The sequence below is a fragment of the Elephas maximus genome, chromosome 1, assembly GCF_024166365.1.
Source record: "Elephas maximus indicus isolate mEleMax1 chromosome 1, mEleMax1 primary haplotype, whole genome shotgun sequence".
NCBI classification, from domain to species: Eukaryota; Metazoa; Chordata; class Mammalia; order Proboscidea; family Elephantidae; genus Elephas; species Elephas maximus.
Window position 1 is genome coordinate 183910206 of NC_064819.1, and position 21803 is coordinate 183932008.

A 21803-nucleotide genomic window follows, 5' to 3' on the forward strand; every position below is an offset into this window, starting at 1 on the left:
GGCGGATTGGCTGCGTTAAGAAGAGGAGCAGGGATTCCATCAAATCACAAGACAAGCATTTTCATCTTTCTTTGTCTTCTCTCTAGAATTCTTGCAACAGGCATGCGTTGTTTTTTTTTAGAGGATCCCTGCCGGTGGTTGCTATGGAGAGAGGACGCTGCAACTAGCTGGGCAACCTGAGCCCTGAGATCACTTAGGAGGCCTCAGCAAAGGGATTGATTGCCTGCTTTGCCTCCTTGCATATCTACCGCCCCCTCATCCAGAGCATTTTCTCTTGACTCCTTCCATGGAAGACTCAACTTCCCTGAAGCAGGAAGAAGAAAACCAAGAACGGGAAACAGGGGGGCCATGGGAAGAAATGACAGCAGCTTCTTCCCATGATCCAGAGCCTAAGTCACCTGAGCCTTTGGAATTCAAGCAGAGGCCAGAAACAGGACCCCAGCCCAGGAGCAGCCTGCCTTGGAGCCCCCAGTCTAGAGCCAGGACACCTGCAGATGATCTCACAGCACCAGGCGCATTGCCTGTCCCAGCCCCTCCTCAGGAGCTCTCTTCCAGTCCTCCTCCCCTGGATCTGGCCAGACAGGACTTTGCCACACCATGGCCATCAGACAAGACCACTAGTGTGATTCCGGAAGCTGGGACACCCCACTCTGATCGCTTGGAACAAACACCTGATAAAGAAGAATCAACTCATCAAACAATCCAGTTAGAGGGAAAAGCCTTTCAACAGTCTCAGCAACCAAATCTTCACCTACATGGGCCAGGGCATGTGAGCTATAACAAGTCTGAACAAAAAGAGCTGAGATTTAATATTTTCCAGGAGGAAGACGCAAGCAGTAACTATGACCTGGATCAGGCTGAGCCTGAGGTCTCTGAAGCAGCTCCCAGCATGCTTGAGATTGCTGTTCAGAATGCTAAGGCTTACCTACTGAAGACCAGTAGCAAGTCGGGCTTAAACTTGTAAGTCTTGGAGAGAAAAGTTTTGCAAAGCAAAATGGGGCGTGAGTATCACCGTGTGAGGGTGGGTTTCTGTGGATGAATGGAAATATATATTTGGAAAGATTGTATTAGCAAAAAGAAGTTAGGGACTTAATAACTCTTTTTATCACACTACTCAAAACAGATCGCTGATGGGGATTCTTTTGGCTTCTTTAAATACGCTTGTTGTTTATCTTGTGCCATCAAGCTGATTCCCACTCATGGTGTACCCATGTGTTACAGACTAGAAATTATCCATAAAGTTTTCTTGGCTGTAATCTTTATGGAAGCACCCTAGGCACACAGAAATAAACCCTAGGAATTACAGGGTCTGAGGCTTGGAAAAGACAATAAGAATACTGAAGTCCAAGCATATCGCCAAGATGCTTGTAAAAAAAAAATTGTCCACCACGAAAGGGAGCTCATATCTCCAATCTAAGCCTTCTAGTCCTTGCATGACTTGGGTTTGTGTTGCAACACAGGCTAGTACTGGGGTGACCAGCCATCCTGGTTTTCCCTGGACTATCCTGATGTTTACTCTATGGGGCATTTCTACTTTGTCCTATAGGGTCGCTATGAATTGGAATTGGCTTGGCAGCAACAGGTTTGCGTTTTTTTTTTTTTTTAATCGTGATGGCAGTAAACATCCTAGGAAACCTCTCAGTCCTAGGCAAACTGGGGCAGTAAGTCACTACAGATCACTCAGAATACAGTCTGTTTTACCCAAATCTCTCTTAAAATGTGGTAGCCAATAGTCCAGGCATGTTCTGGTCATCCCATTATTGCTTTAATTTCAGAACTCAAAACTGAGTACAGATTTTTAGAGATTCTTGCTTCCAGAGTTCCATAATCATAGACAGGGTCACAGAATTTCAGGGCAAGATGGGACCGTCTTAGAAGAAAACATCTAATACAACTTACTTGTTTTTAAAATGAGGGGACTGAGACGTAGAGAAATTCATTAATTTTTTCAAGATTGCTGACTCACAGCACTCACTGGCTCTCACCATGCCCTCCATCACTATGCTCCAACCACAGGGCCTCTTTTTTTCTTATGCTGCTCCCTCTGCCCAGAAGGCTTCTTCCCCAAGTCTTCCTAAGTCTTTGTCTAAGTCTTCCTCAGTCCTCATCCTTCAGAACCCAGCTTCCATGTAACTCTATTATAACCTGCTATTCTTTTTCTTCATAACACTTAATTCCATTTATAATTTTGTATATGTTTATAGACTTATTTTATAATATCTGACTCCCCCACTAGATTGCAAGCCTTAAGAGCTGAGGTATCGTGTCAGTTTTATACATCACTATATACTATGTGCCTCTTGTTGTTGTTAGGTGCCATCGAGTTGTTCTAACTCATAGCGACTCTGTGTACAACAGAACAAAACACTGCCCAGTCCTGCGCCATACCCACGATCGTTTTTACGCTTAAGCCCATTGTTGCAGCCACTGTGTAAATCCATCTTGTTGAGGGTCTTCCTCTTTTTCGCTGACCTTCTGCTTTACCAAGCATGATGTCCTTCTTCAAGGAAGCCTAGTCCAATAAATAGTTATTGAATAAAGCAAAGAAATAATGAATAAATAAATGGCAACACGGGGAATACAGTTCAGACCTTCTGAATCTAATTCAGTTCTCATCGTATTCTGCTGAGGTGCTTCCTGACTAACCAGTAAACACTGAGTGCTTACTGAATACACAGCATGTGGCAAATGTGTGAAGCTATTAATAGGCTTTTTAAAAGTATGAGATAAAACTCTATGGTCTAAACAATAAAAAAGCAATTAATGTTTGAGGTCAGAAATCTTTCACCAAACCCAAGATTGAACAATCTAAAATATTATTTATGTCATTTTTTTTTTTTAACTACAATTTACTTAAGCTAAAAGGATGTGATTTGCTACTCAGTAAATGGAGCCGTGGTGGTATAGTGGTTAAGAGTTCAGCTGCTAACCAGAGGTCAGCAGTTGGAACCCACCAGCTGCAATTTGGAAACGCTAGGGGCAGTTCTATAGGGTCACTATCAGTCAAAATGGACTCAACAACTGTTTTTTTTTTTTTTTTTTAATGGATTCTACTTGAATTTCATGTATAAACTACTTGTCATTTAATGCTTGTTAAGTAACAAGCATGAATTTACAAACTTTGTTAAAATTCCAAAGGAGCTCACTTTAATACTTGGGAATTCACTAATAATTTAAAACCTGAATACAAAACATAAAATGGGAAAATTTCCTTTACTGAATTATTTTATAATTGATATTACTTAAATATCTAGATATAATTTCATTTCCAAATACTAAGCCTCTGAGGTAATAAATGAATATCTTCCATAATATTAACTGTCATCCTCTAAATACTTCAGAAACTACAGTTAAACACTGCTTGGTAAAGGATGGCTTTACTTATATGCAGATTTTATTTAACAACCATAAAAGCTATTTTTTTCAATTATAACAATAGCTAAAACGCAGGATCTAGTATTAGTTTTGCATCACTGAATAAAAAGTCTTCAGAAAAAAATTGCTTCCATCCTTTCTGCCATTCTATTAAAACAAAGTATTCATAAATCCAAATTTTTTTAATTATAGTTATGAATTAAAATATAATAAATATGTTTATAACTTGACATGAAGGCATTTTCAGACATGGTCTTCTTTTAAAAATATACATACCATATCTGGTCTGAAGAACTATATCTAAAGCACATATAGATGTTATACTGACACCTGGAAAGTAAAATTAAATTTGGACATCGTGTCCCTAATTTGATGTCAAACATAGCCTACATTGGAGAAAATTAAACACTCCAGTTAGAAACCCAGCTACTGTCTAGTGAGCAGTAATAATTTCAGTTGGAGAAGCTCTCCAAGAGTTTCAGTACTGTTCAATTGAGTTCAATACTCAAAACATAGTATTTTTTTTTTACATTGGTTGCCCACATAATCTACATCTTTGAAGTTCCTCAAATTCATTAGATAAATGCAGACAATAAAGAAAACACATAAAATAGTAGGTAGGGTCAATTAATGGAAAAGTAGGCAATTATTGAGCATCGATTTTGTTTAACATAAGGGAGGAGACATATGAAAAATAAAATCCTCATCTCTGCCATGGAAGAGCCTAATGCAGTTGCTGAAATAGGAAGTAGATAATGTGCCTAATTACATGGTAGCATATCAGTGATCTCAAAAAGATCCAGTCTGAGGAAAATTGGTTTTGGGGAATGATTTCAGTGGCAAAGCCTTGAGGATGAAATGGGTTTTAAATTGTTTCTTGAGATAAATGATATGTATGGGACACAGCAGGGAATACCCAGAGCAAAAACTCCTAGGGAGGACACAACACTTGTATGAAAGCGATTTTCAGTATATTTACCTCACTGTGGCAGAAGTTCTAAATGGATGAATAATTAGAAATGAAGTTGGAGAGATATAATGCATGTCTACCAGTCAGGCAATTTATGCAAGTTTCAACACTGGACAGATATTGGACAAATTCAGTCTTAGTGCTGCTGTAACAGAAATACCACAAGTGGGTAGCTTTAAAGAACAGAAATTTATTCTCACAGTTCTGGAGGCTAGAAGTCTGGTCTCAGCAGTGTCGATTCCTTCCTTGTTGGTGGCCCCCGGCACTCCTGGGTTCTTGGTGATCCTCAGGTGACATCTGTCTTCCCCAGTATTTGCACTCTGGAGCCGGGATGTCGACGCCCTTAGCTCATTCTTTTCTTTCCCCAGTGAAAGTAGGTATAACCAGCTAACATCATTATACTCGTCAGTTTGACAAAAATGTTCTAAGGTATCAAATATACAATCACCCAGAACTTTGTCTCTTATGATTAGGCTTGTCCAATGGCAGTATTTCGCATATCTCTATAGCCACATCACACCATGCACTAACGGTGCCCTCTTTACTAGTGTAGATGGAGCCACTAGTGCTTTTAAATCCAACCAGACTTGAAAACCAATTCCAGAAACCTCGGAACCAAATCAGACAACAAATCCTTAAGATTCTGTTCTTCTAGAACCTCTCCTAGCAGCCTATTTAACAAGAGAATATTTTAACAGACATTTTAGGTTCTTTAACAGCAAAGTCACATTGTAAAACTGGTATCTGGAAAAGCGCAGTCTAGCAGTTATGTGTAGAATGTAATGAATTAAGGAGAGATTAAAGATAGTTTCACTAATCCAGGCATAAAATAAAAAGCTAGTCAGTGTTTTTCATGGAATAGGAAACAATATTAGCACACCTGACATTTCAGTAAAAGTGAGCAGCATCTGATGACACTCTTCTTTCAGTTGTGTGTGGGCAGGGGGGTTGCAATATGAAGTGTATTTCTTATATGTCTGGAAAACACTGACGTGATCATTGGCTTAGGAAATGGGAAGGAAGAGAACAAATCTTAGAGTCAACAGAATTGAGAAATCAAAATGGATTTGGTGAAGGCAGGGAAGGAGGATGAGAAAAAACTTAAGGTAAAAAAGTGAAAAATAACATTGATTACTTTTAAATATATAACCAAGAGAGTTTAATCTCAGATACAAAGTGTGAAAATGTAGTAGCTAATGTAGAATTCATGTCTTGGTGTAATATTTTTTTTAATAAGTTAAAAAATATATCATATTGAAAACATTTCCTAAGGGAAATTTTAGAAAATGTCCTTCCTGGTAGTGTTAGAAGTTAACCTAAATGTTTATCAATTTAAAATCTCAGAAGGCTTCAAGTTGTTGAAGTTCCCTAAAAGCCTTTTAACTGAGAGAAAAAAAAAAAAAATGGTTCTTCAAATGTGCTTGACATGGATATTCTCTGTAATTTTCTCTTTTGGGGTAGATATGACCATCTTTCTAACTTGCTGACCAAGATCTTAGACGAGCGTCCTGAAAATGCTGTCGAAATCATTGAAAATATTAGCCAAGATGTGAAGATGGCACGTTTTAGTAAAAAATTAGATACACTCCAAAATAAGAATGAGATGCTCCCAACATATGAAATAGCAGAGAAGCAAAAGGCTCTTTTTCTCCAGGGAAATCTGGAAGGAGCTGATCAAGATCTGGAAGATGAAATAGTAAGTTACTCTATAAATTTGAGTAGTTCAATTTTGGGGTTTTAAATTCATGCCAACTGTCTTTTATAACCTCCTAAATACAGTTTGCACTCAGCTACTAACTAAAAGTTTAGCAGTTGGAATCTACCCAGTGGTGCTGTGGAAAAAGGCCTGGCGATCTACTTCCATAAAATTCAAACCAAACCAAAAGTGTTGCCATAAAGTCAATTCCAACTCTACAGAACAGAGTAGAACTGCTCCATAGAGTTTCCAAGGAGTGGCTGGTAGATTCGAACTGCTGACCTTTTGGCTCAGTCGTAGCTTGCCATAGTTCTTTACCACTGCATCACCAGGGCTCCTTCATAATATTACAGCCTTTGAAAACCCTATGGAGCACAGTTCAACTTTGAAACACATGGGATTGCCATGAGTCAGAATTGATTCAAGGGCAATGGGTTTGGTTTTTGGAAACAGTATTTGAATTTTATTTTTTCTTAAATCTCTCAAGCTTTTCCAGTCAACCTCATTTCATAACACTCATTTCTTTGTTTAGGGGTTTTTCATTTTTTCACATTGTGTTTTATTATCTTACAGGCCTTAGTTGTTTCTTGTATGACTATGAGGCTAAGTTCCTTGATATCAGAGAAAATGCTTTCTTCATCTTTTATAATCTCCAGCAGACCTAGGACAGATCTGGGCTTAAAGCTCTTTCTTATTAAACATTTGTTGTATGAATGAATGAATGAATGTCAAATAATTGAAAGTTAGGCTTTATATCAAGTTGCATATTTTTCCCTTTAATTTACTGGAAAAGTTAGAAGTACTCCAAATGTCATTTGCATTCTCTTCCAAGGTGAGCTCTTCATATTATTTTTTGATAATATGCACATTATGTGTTCATATTATTCTTGATATTATGCACATCATATCAATGGGATATGATGCAAGCAGAGAAGGATAAAATATTTCTTTTATCCTCTATAGGCAAATTGTTAAAAGTATTTGCAGAGAAAGCTGTTGACAGAGGACAAAAGTCACAATTAGAGAATAAAATGTGTTGAATCACTGAAACCTTAGATTCAATTGTTTCAAAATAAAACCCAATATTCTGTTTCCTAAATGCCTTGTATGTTTGTAATTTATACATATTGACTGAGCTTCCACGATTTGTTACCACTACATGGGTTAAATCTGTCTATATACTTGCGAATTTGTTGTTTGGGATAAGATATTGTCAGAAAAGGGCTTAGTGTTAGGAAGGGCAGGGACCTAGACAGTAGGTGAACCTTCTAGGGCTTGGCAGCCTTTGGGGGAGGCCCACTTGACACAGTGAGATCCAGAGTACTTAGAGAGAACAGATGATAGGCGTTAAGGAGTTGACTGTTTCAGTTGACTGTTTCATCGGACTGTTTCAGCAAGGTGGCATTTGGCACTGTATGTACCCACGTACAGTGATGATGAGTCTGGAAGCAAACAGCATGTGGGTATTAGGCAGATAGGCAGGCAATCTCGTGGAGGAATTAATCAAAGAAAGGTCAGGCTCCAGCATAAGAATGGAGCATTGGGCTTTCGACCAGGCACAGCATTACAAGTTGGGGATCTGTGTCCTAGAACTAGGTTATGGAGTGAGAACACAAATAATCTCTTTTGATCCTGAAGCCTCTACCCCCAAATGGATTCAATAAATTCTTCCTAACAAAGGATAGGATTGGTTTTAGAGCCTACAAGATCTGGGTCAACAGGAGGACATTGAAAACTTCATCTCGGAGAGAGGAAGTATACAGCAACAAGAAGACAGGCAAGTCTCAGAAGCACTGAAATATGAGCTATGTGACCAAGTGTGTCCTGGACTTATACGCTTAGAGTGATCATGTTTCTATTCCTGTCTTTGGCTGCGGCAGAATTCCTGTGCTTAGTCTTCAGCATTCATTTATTCCTTCACTCATTCATTTGCCAACATCTGTGACTACCTATTTCATGACAAGTAGTGAGATACACACGTGATAAAGGTTTTTCTGACCGTAAGTTGCCCACAATCTAGTGAAAGAGGCAACAAATTAAAGCCATTTGATTAGTGTGGCGATAGAGATAGCCTGATGTGGTGGAAAGAACATGGCCTTTGGAGTTAGACCTGAGTTAGAATCTTAGCTCAATAACTTGCTAAATGTGTGACTTTCAGCAAGTGACTAAACCTTTCCAAGCCTCAGGGGTAATCAGGTATCAACAACCTGAATGAGAATGAGAGAAAGAGACACATAATAAGAAGTTACTAAAAGGTAGTAACTATTACGTTCTTTTAACAACAGCTATAACTGTGCTGTTTGGAATTGGGAAAGGGTTTGTAGTGGAGGTGATATTTCATTTAGGTCATGATGGATAAGGATAAGTAGGAGTCCACCAGGTAAAGACTATAAGGAATAAAATTCCAGCCAAAAGGATCAATAAAAAGTTGGGAAATAGTACTTAATATTTAGAAAGGTAGATCATGAGTTTCTGGGAGTGAGTGACAGAAATGAAGCAAACAAGGTGGTGAAAGCCAGACTCTACTCTTTCTGCATTGATAAGAAATTTCTTTCTTGTATACCGTGGGAAGCCGGTAGAGGTTTTTAATAGAGAAAAACATGGTCTGACTTTGGATTTAGAAAGATAACTCTGGTAGTAACGTGGAGGAGAACGAAAGGAGTTAGAGTAGGAGTAAGGAGAGCATTAGAAGGCTTTTGTAACAGGACAATCAGTAAGGATGGGGACTAGGGTGGTGGCAATGAGTTGAACAGAAGGGAACGATGCCAAGAAATTTTAAGGTGGCAGAGCCAATAGGCACCAACTAATTAAATATGAAAGTTCAAGGGAGTCAGAGAAAGCAAAGATGACTGAACTTTTCAGTTTGAGAAACTGAGTGAATAGTGATGTCATTGGCAAAGATAAGGTATACACATAAAAGACTTTGAGAGAAATATGAATACAATCTTAACTCAACGTGTCTGTGAAATTTCTCGTATGTAGCTGGAACTACAAGTGTGGAACATGTGAGAAAAAAATCAGAGTTAAAGAGAGAAATTTTTTAAAACACTTATCACTGAAGTGGTGTGGGAAAAAATCTTCAAAGTATAAGATATTGAGAGATGAGATGATTGAAAAGGAAATTTGAGGGACAACAACTTTCAAGAGGTAATGAAGAAAAAAAGAAGCAACTGAAAAAACTAAGAAGAAATAGTCCTAGAGGATCAATAGTGAGTGGTACGGCAGATGCCAAAGAAAGAGTTTTACAATCCTATATCAAGGAGCTGAGAGTTGACAAAGTCTTTACACCTATTTTGACACTATAGTTATAAATAAGACCAGGTCATTGGGAAGAATTGCAGTTTCTCCACCTTGAGAATCTAGGATTTGTCCTGAAGTTATCCCTCCCTCAGTTAAAGTTATTTCCTACTTTCTCACATTTTTTTTTTTTTTTTTTAATTTCCAGTGTTCACTTGAGACTCTGCTTATTCATTTCCCTGTACCTCTTTTACGGAATTATTTCTTATTTTCTTCGTTATTTTAAATCTAAACTTATTTATTATAAGTAAGGGCAAGTATCTGATCACTACATTGTCTTCAAGTGTAGTCATGCCTTGTTCTTGTTATTACGTGCCGTCGAGTTGGTTTCCAACTCATAGCGACCCTATGCATAATGGAATGAAACACTGCCTGGTCCTGAGCCATCCTTACAATCCTTGTTATGCTTGAGCTCTTTGTTGTAGCCTGTGTGTCAATCCACTTCATCAAGAGTCTTCCTCTTTTCTGCTGACCCTGTACTCTGCCAAGCATCATGTCCTTCTCCAGGGACTGATCCCTCCTGACAACATGTCCAAAGTATGTCAGATGCAGTCCGCCATCCTTGCTTCTAAGGAGCATTCTGTTTGGCCTTCTTCTAAGACAGGTTTGTTCGTTCTTTTGGCAGTGCATGATATATTCAATATTTTTCGCCAACACCACAATTCAAAGGCATCAATTCTTCTTCGGTCTTCCTTATTCATTGTCCAGCTTTCACATGCATATGATGCGCTTGGGGCAGGCGCACCTTAGTCTTCAGGGTGACATCTTTGCTCTTCAACACTTTAAAGTGGTCTTTTGCAGCAGATTTACCCAATGCAATGTGTCTTTTGATTTCTTGACTGCTGCTTCCATGGCTGTTGATTGTGGATCCAAGTAAAATGAAATCCTTGACTTCAATCTTTTCTCCATTTATCATGATGATGCTTATTGGTCCAGTTGTGAGGATTTTTGTTTTCTTTATGTTGAGGTTCAATCCATACTGAAGGCTGTGGTCTTTGATCTTCATTAGTAAGTGCTTCAAGTCCTCTTCACTTTCAGCAAGGTTGCTTGCTGAAAGTCATGCCTTAGCAATTATTATATATTCCTTTTAATGTATATTATATATTTACCCTAAATGTAGGGCAGCATATTGCTTTTTATTTACCTTATATATCACCTACATATGAGATATATGTACTTAGGAAAATAAATATGCATTACAGAGAAAAAATGATACCACATATCTATACAGATATAGACATAACCAGTAAAAAATCAGTTGCCATTGAGTCAATTCTTACTCATGGCTACCCCATATGTGTCAGAGTAGAACTGTGCTCCTTAAGATTTTCAATTTCTGCTTTTTCAGAAGTCGATCCCCAGGCCTTTCTTCCAAGGTATCTCTGAGTAGACGCAAACCACCAACCTTGCAGTTAATAACCAAACCTGTTAACCATTTGCACACCCAACAACTTGATAGATATAGATATGCCATGAGTGTCTGTGTGTGTGTGTGTGTGTGTGTATATACATATATACATGGGAGTCCATACATGGGAGTTAAATATTTTTTTTATAAAAAAGGGATGTTGAATGGTTATTATTAATAATGATTATTAAATTATTTTTGCCTAAAATATACACATAAAATAACTACTACAGTATACTAATGAGTATAAAATACAGTGGTAGAAGTAATGAGAGGAATTTAAATTCATGAATTATCCCAGTTTGATCTAAATCTTTATAGAAATGTTGAACAATTAGTGGAGTGAGAAAGTAGAGCTAGTATCAACATGTGCAGAAAAGAAAAGGGAAGCAAGCAGTTCTCTTATGGATAAAATTTTAACTACAGTGTTCGTATTCCCAGGCAGAAAACCCTCTTTCAAATGTAATGGAGTCAGCTTTCTATTTCGAGCAAGCTGGAGTCGGTTTGGGCACAGATGAGACTTACCGCATATTTCTCGCCCTCAAGCAGCTCACTGACACTCACCCAATCCACAGATGTCGTTTCTGGGGCAAGATCCTGGGTCTGGAAATAAATTACATTGTAGCTGAAGTAGAATTTCGTGAGGGAGAAGATGAAGAAGAGGTGGAAGAGGAAGATGTAGCTGAAGAGAAGGACAATGGAGAAAGTGAGGCTGATGAGGAGGACAATGAATTACCAAAGTCCTTTTACAAGGTCCCACAGGCTGTACCAAAAGAAGAAAATAGAACAGGTGCCAACAAATATGTCTATTTTGTCTGCAGTGAACCAGGAAGACCATGGATTAAGTTACCATCAGTTACACCCGCACAAATTGTTATTGCAAGAAAAATCAAGAAATTTTTCACTGGGCGATTGGATGCCCCTGTCGTAAGTTATCCACCTTTCCCAGGAAATGAGAGCAATTACTTAAGAGCACAAATAGCTAGAATTTCAGCAGGGACCCACGTCAGCCCTCTAGGATTCTATCAGTTTGGAGAGGAAGAGGGAGAAGAGGAAGAAGAGGTAGAAGGTGGACGAGAGAGCTTTGAGGAAAACTCTGATTTCGAAGGCATCCCAGTGACTGATCTAGTAGAATCCCTATCCAACTGGGTTCATCATGTACAACATATTCTCCCTCAGGTAGGTGCTTTACAATTCTCAGTCTATCAGCTGATCAGGAAATATTTATTAAATTCTCTCTACAGTGCACAAAGATTAACAAAATGAAGCCCTCAAACTCTAGACAGAGAAAAAGACCTAAAAAATCAAGTAAGACCACAGAGTACTATGTAATTGCCAAATAGTATGGATGAGACATTTTCAAAGAGATTTTTATTTTCAAATGGAGAATAAAATTAACTGTTTATATGCAATACTTGACAAATGACATAAAGATTGTATGTATGTATATGTATGTATGTTATTAAATTACTATTTTTATATGTTAAATATATACGGGTGCATTAATTTTAGAAACAGTTATTTAATTCTATTTCTATAATACAGTGGCAGTAAGGGAGGTTTTATCAAGAACAGTAAAGGTTTATAACAAAAACAAGCAAACTGTGCTGTATAACGCTTATATAGCCCCAATTGAGCCAGGTGCTGTTCTAACACTTTATATGTATTATTTCATTTAATCCTCACAATAACAGTATGAAAGTTGCACTATTATTACCCTTATATTACAAATTGAGATGCAGAGTTTAGGAAATGTGATAAAAGAAACACAGCTAATATGTAGCAAGGTCAGATGCGAGGCCAGGCAGAACAGGTCCAGAGTCTTCTAAACAATCTGCTATCTTGGCCCTCATTCACAAGTAGAAAATCATTATACTTAGATCTAGGTAAGAGATACCCTTAGACATCTCTAGATAAAAGATAATTAAAAGAAAACATAACCTCCACACCTAGCCTTGTTACATTTTTATTGTATTAATAATCATATATAATGTATAATAACCTCCTTCACAAAAACTATTTATTACGACCTCCCTGGTGGTGCAATGGTTAAGAGCTATAGCGAGCTATGGCTGCTAACCAAAAGGTTGGCAGTTTGAATCCACCAGCGACTCCATGGAAACCTTATGGGGCAGTTCTACTCTGTCCTATAGGGTCATTATGAGTCAGAATCAACTCAGTGGCAACAGGGTTGGAAAATGTATTACTCTTTTCATTAGGGTCCTGCTAATTTTAAAATATAAATGTTTTTTAACTTCAAGAAGTTGACAAATTTACCTAGATTGAAATAGTACTTGGTAAATGTGTTGAATGAATGGATAGATGAATGAATGGTTTAAATTCTCATACAGTGGGACCTTTGCTTGAATCATGCTGATAACTGCCTTTACTCCAAGTGAATAGCCTGAGATTTTAAGGTCTTCATTAAAAATTAAATCTTGCAACATTCGTTCCCAGGGTCGCTGTAATTGGTTCAACCCCACACAAAAAAGTGAAGAAGAAGAGGAGGAAGAAGATGACGAAAAAGAAGAAGAAGAAAAAGGAGAAGAGCCTGACTACGTAGAACAGGAAGTGGGGCCTCCACTTCTGACACCAATCTCTGAAGATTTAGGTGATTTTCTATAACCCGATGCATAAACTATATAATATAAAACCAAAAAACAAACTCATTGCCGTTGAGTCGAATTTCCAACTCATAGCGACCCTATAGGACAGAGTAGAACTGCCCCATAGGTTTCCAAGGCTGTAAATCTTTAAGGAAGCAGACTGCCACAACTTTCTCCCACCGAGTGGCTAGTGGGTTCGACTGCTGACCTTTTTGTTAGCAGCCGATCACTTAACCACTGTATCACCAGGGCTATGTAATATGCTATGTATATTTAATGGTAAATAAATGAGAATTGGAAATCTCTGAAAAGCTAACAGGAGCCAAGGTTCCATCCCCTTTCTACTTCATGTGTTCTGGGATGGTGAGGAGCCAAGCATGCAGTTGGCTACACCAACTTTCTCTGACAGAGGTCGAAGGAATGATGCAGGGGAGGAAACATAAGCTGGTTGTAGCTCTTACTGGAGATGCTGATGGTTATTTTGTGTATCATCCTTGTGTGTCTTGCATTCTACAGGCCATAAACACTTGGCATTGTTAGTTACAATAAAACATCACATGAAGTACTGTTTTTTATCTACTACCTTCCCCATGTTTTGTTTCTTCCTATTCAATTTTAGAGTATATGTGCTTGTCTCTTTCATAATGATTTGACCTTTCATTTGGTCATTAAATATTACTCCCTCCATTCAAATTTCATTGTTCCAGAACAATGACATATAGTAGTCTCCTGATTTTATGTTAAGCTGTTAATGTTTTAACTTTTCGGTGTATAATACGTATGGGCATTTTCTTTTTTTAAGATTTAGAAAATCGACTTCTCTTTTACACACAGCTTTGTTTTAGATCTGTTAGGAACTAAGCTTTTAAATTTCTCTTTGGTCTATAGAGATTCAGACTACACCCCCATGGTCAACACGGCTATCCTCGAATCTCATTCCTCAATATGCTATCGCAGTCCTTCGTTCCAACCTTTGGCCTGGAGCATATGCCTTTTCCAATGGCAAGTAAGTATCTGGTCACTTACAAAGCCATTGTTGTGACTATTTAAGCTCTGGAAATTATGAATTATCATTGGAATGTTAAGCTACTGTCATGTTCCTCTTAGCTGTGTCAGGTATGGCATAAGACTGACTAAAATGATATTTATATTGTAAGTAAAGCATTAAAGTCAGGAAATCAGAGTAATTTAGGCTTCTGCCCTTTCATCTGAATTGTCCAGTTAATTAAGCTAAAATATTTCTTTTTTTCCTCTATGATTATTTGGATAATTGACTTATTCATTCACTTCAATGGATTTATGGTGGTAACACTAAAAAAAAAAAAAAACACTAAGACATGTTTAAATTTTCTTCAGTCTAGGATCATTTGATCATTTTTGTTAGGTATTTTCATAAAAACAGTTAAAATATGAGTTATTTAGGCTATCATTTTCAAGGGAGTTAGGGTGAAGAGGATATTAATGCCCTTTTATCTCTCATCTAGGACATAAACGTTTATTTGTCTTATGCTTCCATATGCCTTACCTAATAATCCAGACAAGAGTTTGATGGATTAGTAGCTTTTAAATTCTTTTTAACTCTCCCGAAGTTGTACCTTTTTAACTCTTAAGTACTCTTGCACTCTTTTTTTTTTTTTTTTTTCTGAAAATGAATTGTCTTGGTCATCTAGTGCTGCTATAACAGAAATACCACAAGTGGATGGCTTTAACAAAGAGAAGTTTATTCTCTCACAGTCCAGTAAACTAGAAGTCCAAATTTAGGAGACTACTCCAGGGGAAGGCTTTCTCTCTCTGTTGGCTCTGGAGGAAGGTCCACATCATCAGTCCTCCCTTGGTCTGGGAGCATCTCGGCGCAGGAACCAAAGGACACGCTTTGCTCCCAGCACTCCTTTCTTTGGTGGTATGAGGTCACCCTGTCTCTCTGCTTGCTTCTCTCTTTTATATCTCAAAGATACTGGCTTAAGGCACTATCTAATCTTGTATATCTCATCAATATTACTCCCACTAATCCATCTCATTTCATCATAGTGATAGGATTTACAACACATAGGGAAATCACATAAAATGGCGGACAATCACACAATACTAGAACTCATAGCCCAGATAAGTTGACAGATATTTTGGGGGGACACAATTCAATCCATGACATAAATGATCAAAGAGGGCCTTTTTCTTGTGGTCTAGGTGTAGGGTATGTTTTGACAGAGTCTGTCCCCATGGTTTTCTCAATCAGCTTAAGTAGTCTGGAACAAAATAACTCCCTGTGATCAAGAATTATTGGGAGATATTTCACCTCTGGCATTTTTTAATGGATTGTATTAAAAAATTATGGGTTGATAAAGTTGAGGTACTTTATCTTTATGGATCAATTTTTCTTACCAAAAAAATATATAATGATCATCTACACTTTTTTTTTAACTTACAGAAAGTTTGAAAATTTCTACATAGGCTGGGGTCATAAGTATAGTCCTCACAACTATACGCCACCAGTTCCACCACCAGTTTATCAAGAGTATCCCAGTGGACCAGAAATTACAGAAATGGATGACCCAAGTGTGGAAGAGGAGCAGATTTTCAGGGCTGCACAAGAAGCAGCTGCACTTGCAGCTGAGAAAAATGAGGAAACTGAAGATGAAGATGAGGATGATGATGATGACTAACAAGAATAAAATTAGCCCAGTATCTTATGTGGGGCTGATACATACACACTCAAACACACATCTTATGTGGGAATTGTTATATACATACACACACACACACACACACACCCCTGGTGGCACAGTGGTTATGGTTCAGCTGCTAACCAAATGATCAGCAGTTTGTATCCACCAGTTGCTCCTTGGAAACCCTATGGGGCAGTTCTACTCTGACCTATACAGTTGCTGAGTTAAAATTGACTCGAGGGCAACAGGTTTGGTTTTGTACATATATATATATATATTCATGTGCAGAATTTTATTCCTTAAAAATGTCAAACTTGGAATTTTATATTTGAAACTACTACTAGATGCTTATGGATTTTCCAAAGGCTAAATGGCATGTGATTACATCATTGTTTTGATAACTACAGCTATAGAATTTATGCTTGTGTAGTCTTACGTTTTAAAAATGTCTCAAGTTTATGTACAAGGCAAGGTCACGGAAGTCCATAGACACATCCATACTCCCTGAGAGACCAAGTTGCTGGCCTGAGGACTGTGGGGATCATGGCCTCAGGGAACATCTAGTTCAACTGGCATAACATAGTTTATAAAGAAAATGTTCCACATTCTACTTTGGTAAGTAGTGTCTGGGGTCTTAAAAGCCTGTGAGTGGCCATCTAAGATACTCCAGTGGTCTCGCCCTTTCAGGAACAGGGAAGAATGAAGAAAACTAAAGATACAAGGGAAAGATTAGTCCAAAGGACAAATGGACCACATCTACCATGGCCTCCACCAGGCTGAGTGCAGTACAACTAGATGGTGCCCAGCTACCACCACTGACTGCCCTGACAGGGATCACAATAGAAGGTCTCAGATAGAGCTGCAGAAAAATGCAGAACAAAATTCTAACTCACAAAAAAAGATCAGACTTACTAGCCTGACAGAGCCTGGAGAAACCCCGAGGGTATGGCCCCCGGACACCCTTTTAGCTCAGTAATGAACTCACTCCTGAGGTTCACCCTTTGGTCAAATATTAGACAGTCCCATAAAACAAAACAAGACTAAAGGAGCACAACAGCCCAGGGGCAAAAGACTAGAAGGTAGGAGGGGACAGGAAAGCTGGTAATAGGGAACCCCAGGTTGAGAAGGGAGAGTGTTGACATGCCGTGGGGTTGCTAAGCAATGTCATAAAACAATATGTGTACTGTTTAATAAGATACTAGTTTGCTCTGTAAACCTTCATCTAAAGTACAATTAAAAAAAATTTTTTTTTAGTTCTGTGGAAAAAAAAGTCTCGTATAATTTCTAATACAGTAAATATCAAAAGCTGTAATTCACACAAGCTTCTTGGTGATTTTGGTATTTTTTAAGTGTCAAGAGATACTGAGGCCAAAAATTAATAACTACTCATCTAGAGTATCTATTCTTAACAAGTGATATGGTCTGCAAATACTGTATGTGCATATATTAAATTTTTCTTCTCTCTCAGCAGAGGGTTCATAATTCCATCACCTGTTCAAAGACTGTGGGAACAGTCAAACTTTTATCTTTTACTAGTTACTTCTCAAAGAACTTTCTTAATCTGACTCCTCCTTTATCCCATAGAAACCGGTCTGGACTAAGGAAAAATGATTTGCAAATGGTTAGGTGGGATATCTGAGACCTCAGACTTGTATTTTCTACCACTGCTTCTCTAAAGCCAGTAATTATTTTCAATTACTTATAAAGTATTTCTAAGACCTCTATTTTCCAGGCACCCTGAGGCTACCACTAAAAACTAGACATTGCCTCTGCAATCACAGAGCTTATGTTCAAGGAGGGAATATGAAAACAAGTAGAAAATTAGAGCAGATTGTAATTTAGCTAGTGAAACAAATATCACCAGGTATTACAGAACAGTGTTTCTCACTCTCTCTGAAGGACCAATTTAAAAAAAAAAAAAAAATGCAATTCATTACAGTTACTTTTGTAAAAGAAAATAAAAATGTCACAGCAACTCTCAATTGTCACAGACTTATGCTGTGACAGACGGACAAACAGTTCATGGACCACGGATCTGCATTGGTGTAATATTGCTTTTAAGCACTTAGAAAGGTACCCTCAATCCAGGCTTGAGCAGTCCAGGAAGTGCTTCTAAGAGTGATCAGGTAGAGTGCTATGGGGAGAAGTGTTCCAGGTAGCACCAGCTGTATTTTGGCAAAGGACTTTTGGCTGAAAGGAGTGGTGAGAGATAAGACTGCAGAGAGAAGCAGGGGCCAGATCAGGTAGGTTGTTTAGATTTTATCCAAGAGCAATGAAGAGGATTAAACTAGAAAATCACAAAATCATATTTGTATTTTAGAAGGTCTTGGCTTTAGTGTGGAAGATGGATTGACAGAATCGAGACTTGAAGTAGGGAGACAAGTTAGGAGATAACCTTAGAATCTAAGTAAGAGATAATGGTGGCATGAAACAGGATAAATGCAGGAAGATAGGAAGTAGAAAACTGGTTTCCATTCTGAAGGACAATTGGCAATACTATATCATTCTTGGAGTGCAACTTGGGAGTTTTTATTGGAGTACCTATAATTTATAACACTTCATTCAAGCAAGGTTTTTGCTCATTTTTTCATGGTGTAGTAGACACTTCTTGCTTTTCTTTTTTTTTGCTGAGTATCCCTTTACTCATCTGCCCTGATTTCCTTTTGAGGAACTGCTTATCCTATTACGGTACCGTCTTGTACCTTCTCTGGAATCTGAATCTTGAGCACACATTCTACCTCAGCTCCTAAGCAGATTGTTCCTGCTATAAACTAGACCATATTCTAGCCTCTAGAGCTGCTTTGGTTTCAGTCCAAATCTCCAGTTACCTTTGGATTCTGTGAGCTCTTGATAATCTTTCAATGAATTCCCTTCTGTTTGTTTGCCAGAATAGTGTTCTTACTTGCAACCAAAGAATTTATACTGATATATGTGGCATATCTAATGTTTATCAACATCTATCTGGAAGCTTCTCTTCAACAGGGCATATTAAATATGAGATTCTAAATAAATAACAAAATATTTAGGATAGTAAATAATAGTGTAAATATTTAACAAAAGCAAATTCTCTTTTAAAGAGCTGTAACTATTAAAAGTCAAAGTTATTGTGAAATTGTGAGGAGTACATTATAGAACATCCTATATGTTCTATAACAAAAGAAAGCTGAATGGTATAATAGTAAAGAGTAGGAGCTTGGAAGTGAGACAGCCTGGGTTCAGATCCTGGACCACGATCGTTTTCTAACTGCATTTCCTGGGCAAATTACTAAATCTTGGAGCTTTAGCTTCCTCAGAAGGCTAATAATAGTACTTGCCTCACAGGATTATTTTGAAGGTTAAACTAATCAGTATATATAAAGTATTGAGAAGAGTAACTAACACAGTTAAGGCCCAATAAATATCAGCTTATGGCTATAATAGAAAACCTGTTTCTGAAACATGAATAAGGAAAATAAAACCAACAATACAAGATATTTTACTGAAATAATTATTAAACATAAAGTACTAAAGGTATAATTTAATTACTGCAATTTAGAAATTTTAGAAATGAAATTATGTTACCAGTTGAATACATAAGATAACTGAGATTCATAAATTTTATTAAGGAGTTTAATATGTGAATTTGAGAAACAAAGTATAATTCTACAATCATCAAAATGCTCAGTTCTTCAAGGAATCTTCTCTGCAGTAAAGACTTGAGAAGCTTGTCTTCTAGCCTTGAAAAGAAAGAAAAAACTTTATTGTAAACTAGAAGTCAATTAATTATCAAATATGCTAATTCTCATTCTAATATTTAAAAAAATAAAACCTGAAATTTTAAAATCAACAATAAAAATTACTAAAGTTACAAATTCAAATTTATGATACTAGGAATGTAAATTTTTAAAGCCAAGCCATAAAGAAATTAAAGTCCAGAAAAAGATAAAACAGAATAAAATAAAAAGAAAATGTTATTTTTTAATGGAAAAATGAATCAAAAGTAAAAATGATGGCTCAAAGTCAGACACTGGGGAAAAACAGAAAAGGAAAGCTAGATAGAGACAAGGCCATAAACAACAAGAGGCAGATTCTTTGAGAAAATTAAAGAAAAACCCTCATTATGATCTTAAAGATGGCACTTGAAAAACTTTCAAATTTTTGAGCTATTTTTACTTACAAATCAAGGCATATTAAACAAAGCTAAATTAAAGTTAAACTGAGTTGAGAGTGCAAGGATTAAACAACAGAGAACTAAGAATGCAGTGATGTAATTCACAACCTATTAAAATGTGAGAACTGAAGAACATGGCGGCTACATACATTTTTATTACTTAGGTGAATTTCATTAGGAGACATTTTCTAAAATAAATCCATTAACTAAACAAGTGGTCTAACATTTAGAACAGTCTGGAATTAGTGGATGCTGAAAAAATATTTATGGCAGAAATGTCTGTGGCAAATTACAAGACACTTGGCTAAAATAAAAAATATATATATTTAAAAATAATTGCTCCCTTGAATAACAGCTGCATAGATTATTAAAATATCATAACTAATCTTAAATTTAAATCTGATGAATAAAAAATGCAGTTATAAATATCTACATCTTGGGATACTTTAAAATATCAAATTTGTTCTAAAATTCCTACAATTGAAAAGAAATGTCATTATCATCTAGAAGGAAAAACACACTTCAAAAATTAGATATAAATACTAAACAAAATGAATGTAAAATTAATATTTTGTCCTTATTTACAGTTTGTTCCAATCATATCAGCAGGTTAGTCTGTACTCCAATCTTTGCTGAATTCCTACAATGGATAAAGCACTGTTAAAAAGGTCAAAATAACTTTAAGTCACATATGGTGAAAAACATAAACAAAAACAAAAGCCTGACGGCAGCCAGAAAAAATAATACAGTAATAAGGTATGTTAAATTTGTTATATTAGTTTTTTTTGTTTTTCAAAACGCAATACCATATTTTTTTAAACAATAAATATAAAATTGTTCCCCAAAAGCTTAGCAAACATTAAACTACGAAGCCGTGTATCCTCACAGAAGAGGCAACAGAGCACAGAGTTCTGTTTGCACACTGCCTGGAGTCCTGCGTAATTTTTGGACTATAACAACCTCTCTGTGCCTCATCATCTGTACCTGTAAAATGCCTACCTTACAATGTTTTTGTGCAGATTAAACTAATATACATAAATATACAAACTAATATACATAGAATCACACCTAGCACAAAGTAAGCAAGTGCTATTTCTACTATAATTACAATAACTATAGTTATTATTCCTTTTCCACCTGACAGCATTATGCATTATTCTCCAAGTTGATTCTTATCCTCGAAGCCACAGCTACTCTCCATGACTCAAAAAAATCAAACAGCAGCAATTACATAGCATGGGAAGCACACTTTCAGTCTTCTAACACCACCTATCTCTCAGTTTCAAAACTACAAAGATAATGGGTAACTAAAATGTTCAGCTAGACTCCATGATAATTTAACCCCATTCATTCTCTCAAAAGTCCTCTCCACAATCTGTGAGCAAATGTCTTGGGATTTTAGTAATAGTTAAATTAACCTCTAACTTTATCTGGCCAAATTAATGTTCTTGTTGTTACAGTTGTTAGATACCATTGATTCTATTCCAACTCATAGTGACCCCATGTGACAGAGCAGAACTTCCCCCACTGGGTTTTCTTGGCTGTAATCTTTATGGAAGCAGATCACCAGGTCTTTCTCCCTCAGAGTCGCTGGGTGGGTTCAAACCACCAACCTTTTAGTTAGCAAAATAAATGCAA

The 21803-nt window shown here is 37.0% G+C and overlaps 2 protein-coding genes across 7 annotated transcripts in view; one reads left to right on the forward strand and one right to left on the reverse strand.

Moving 5' to 3' along the window:
- Positions 1 to 160: 160 nt before the first annotated feature.
- On the forward strand, positions 161 to 16287 carry RSPH4A (radial spoke head component 4A). Of its 2 annotated transcripts, XM_049899646.1 has the most exons (6): positions 161 to 960; positions 5807 to 6041; positions 11188 to 11925; positions 13204 to 13357; positions 14241 to 14358; positions 15778 to 16287. In XM_049899646.1, exons 1-6 carry the CDS (start codon positions 287 to 289, stop codon positions 16010 to 16012), a joined length of 2154 nt encoding a protein of 717 aa, XP_049755603.1. In that variant the 5' UTR covers positions 161 to 286; the 3' UTR covers positions 16013 to 16287. The 2 variants fall into 2 exon arrangements, with proteins under 2 accessions (XP_049755603.1, XP_049755612.1); XM_049899655.1 differs by lacking the exon at positions 13204 to 13357 and having other exon boundaries at positions 15778 to 15800.
- Positions 16288 to 19601: 3314 nt separating this feature from the next.
- Positions 19602 to 21803, reverse strand: part of ZUP1 (zinc finger containing ubiquitin peptidase 1) — a 29407-nt gene continuing 27205 nt past the window's right edge. For all 5 annotated transcript variants that reach the window (XM_049899700.1, XM_049899690.1, XM_049899670.1 and 2 more), the window contains one exon: positions 19602 to 19731. In XM_049899700.1, the coding sequence (XP_049755657.1) occupies positions 19684 to 19731 (48 nt within the window). In that variant the 3' untranslated portion in view covers positions 19602 to 19683. The remainder of the gene's footprint in view (positions 19732 to 21803) is intronic.

Coding starts and splice junctions, on each gene's coding strand:
- RSPH4A (XM_049899646.1), top strand. CDS start 287: ATGGAAGACTCAACTTCCCTGAAGCAGGAAGAAGAAAACCAAGAACGG. Junction 6,042..11,187: donor AAGATCTGGAAGATGAAATA/GTAAGTTACTCT, acceptor TCGTATTCCCAG/GCAGAAAACCCTCTTTCAAA. Junction 14,359..15,777: donor TATGCCTTTTCCAATGGCAA/GTAAGTATCTGG, acceptor TTTAACTTACAG/AAAGTTTGAAAATTTCTACA.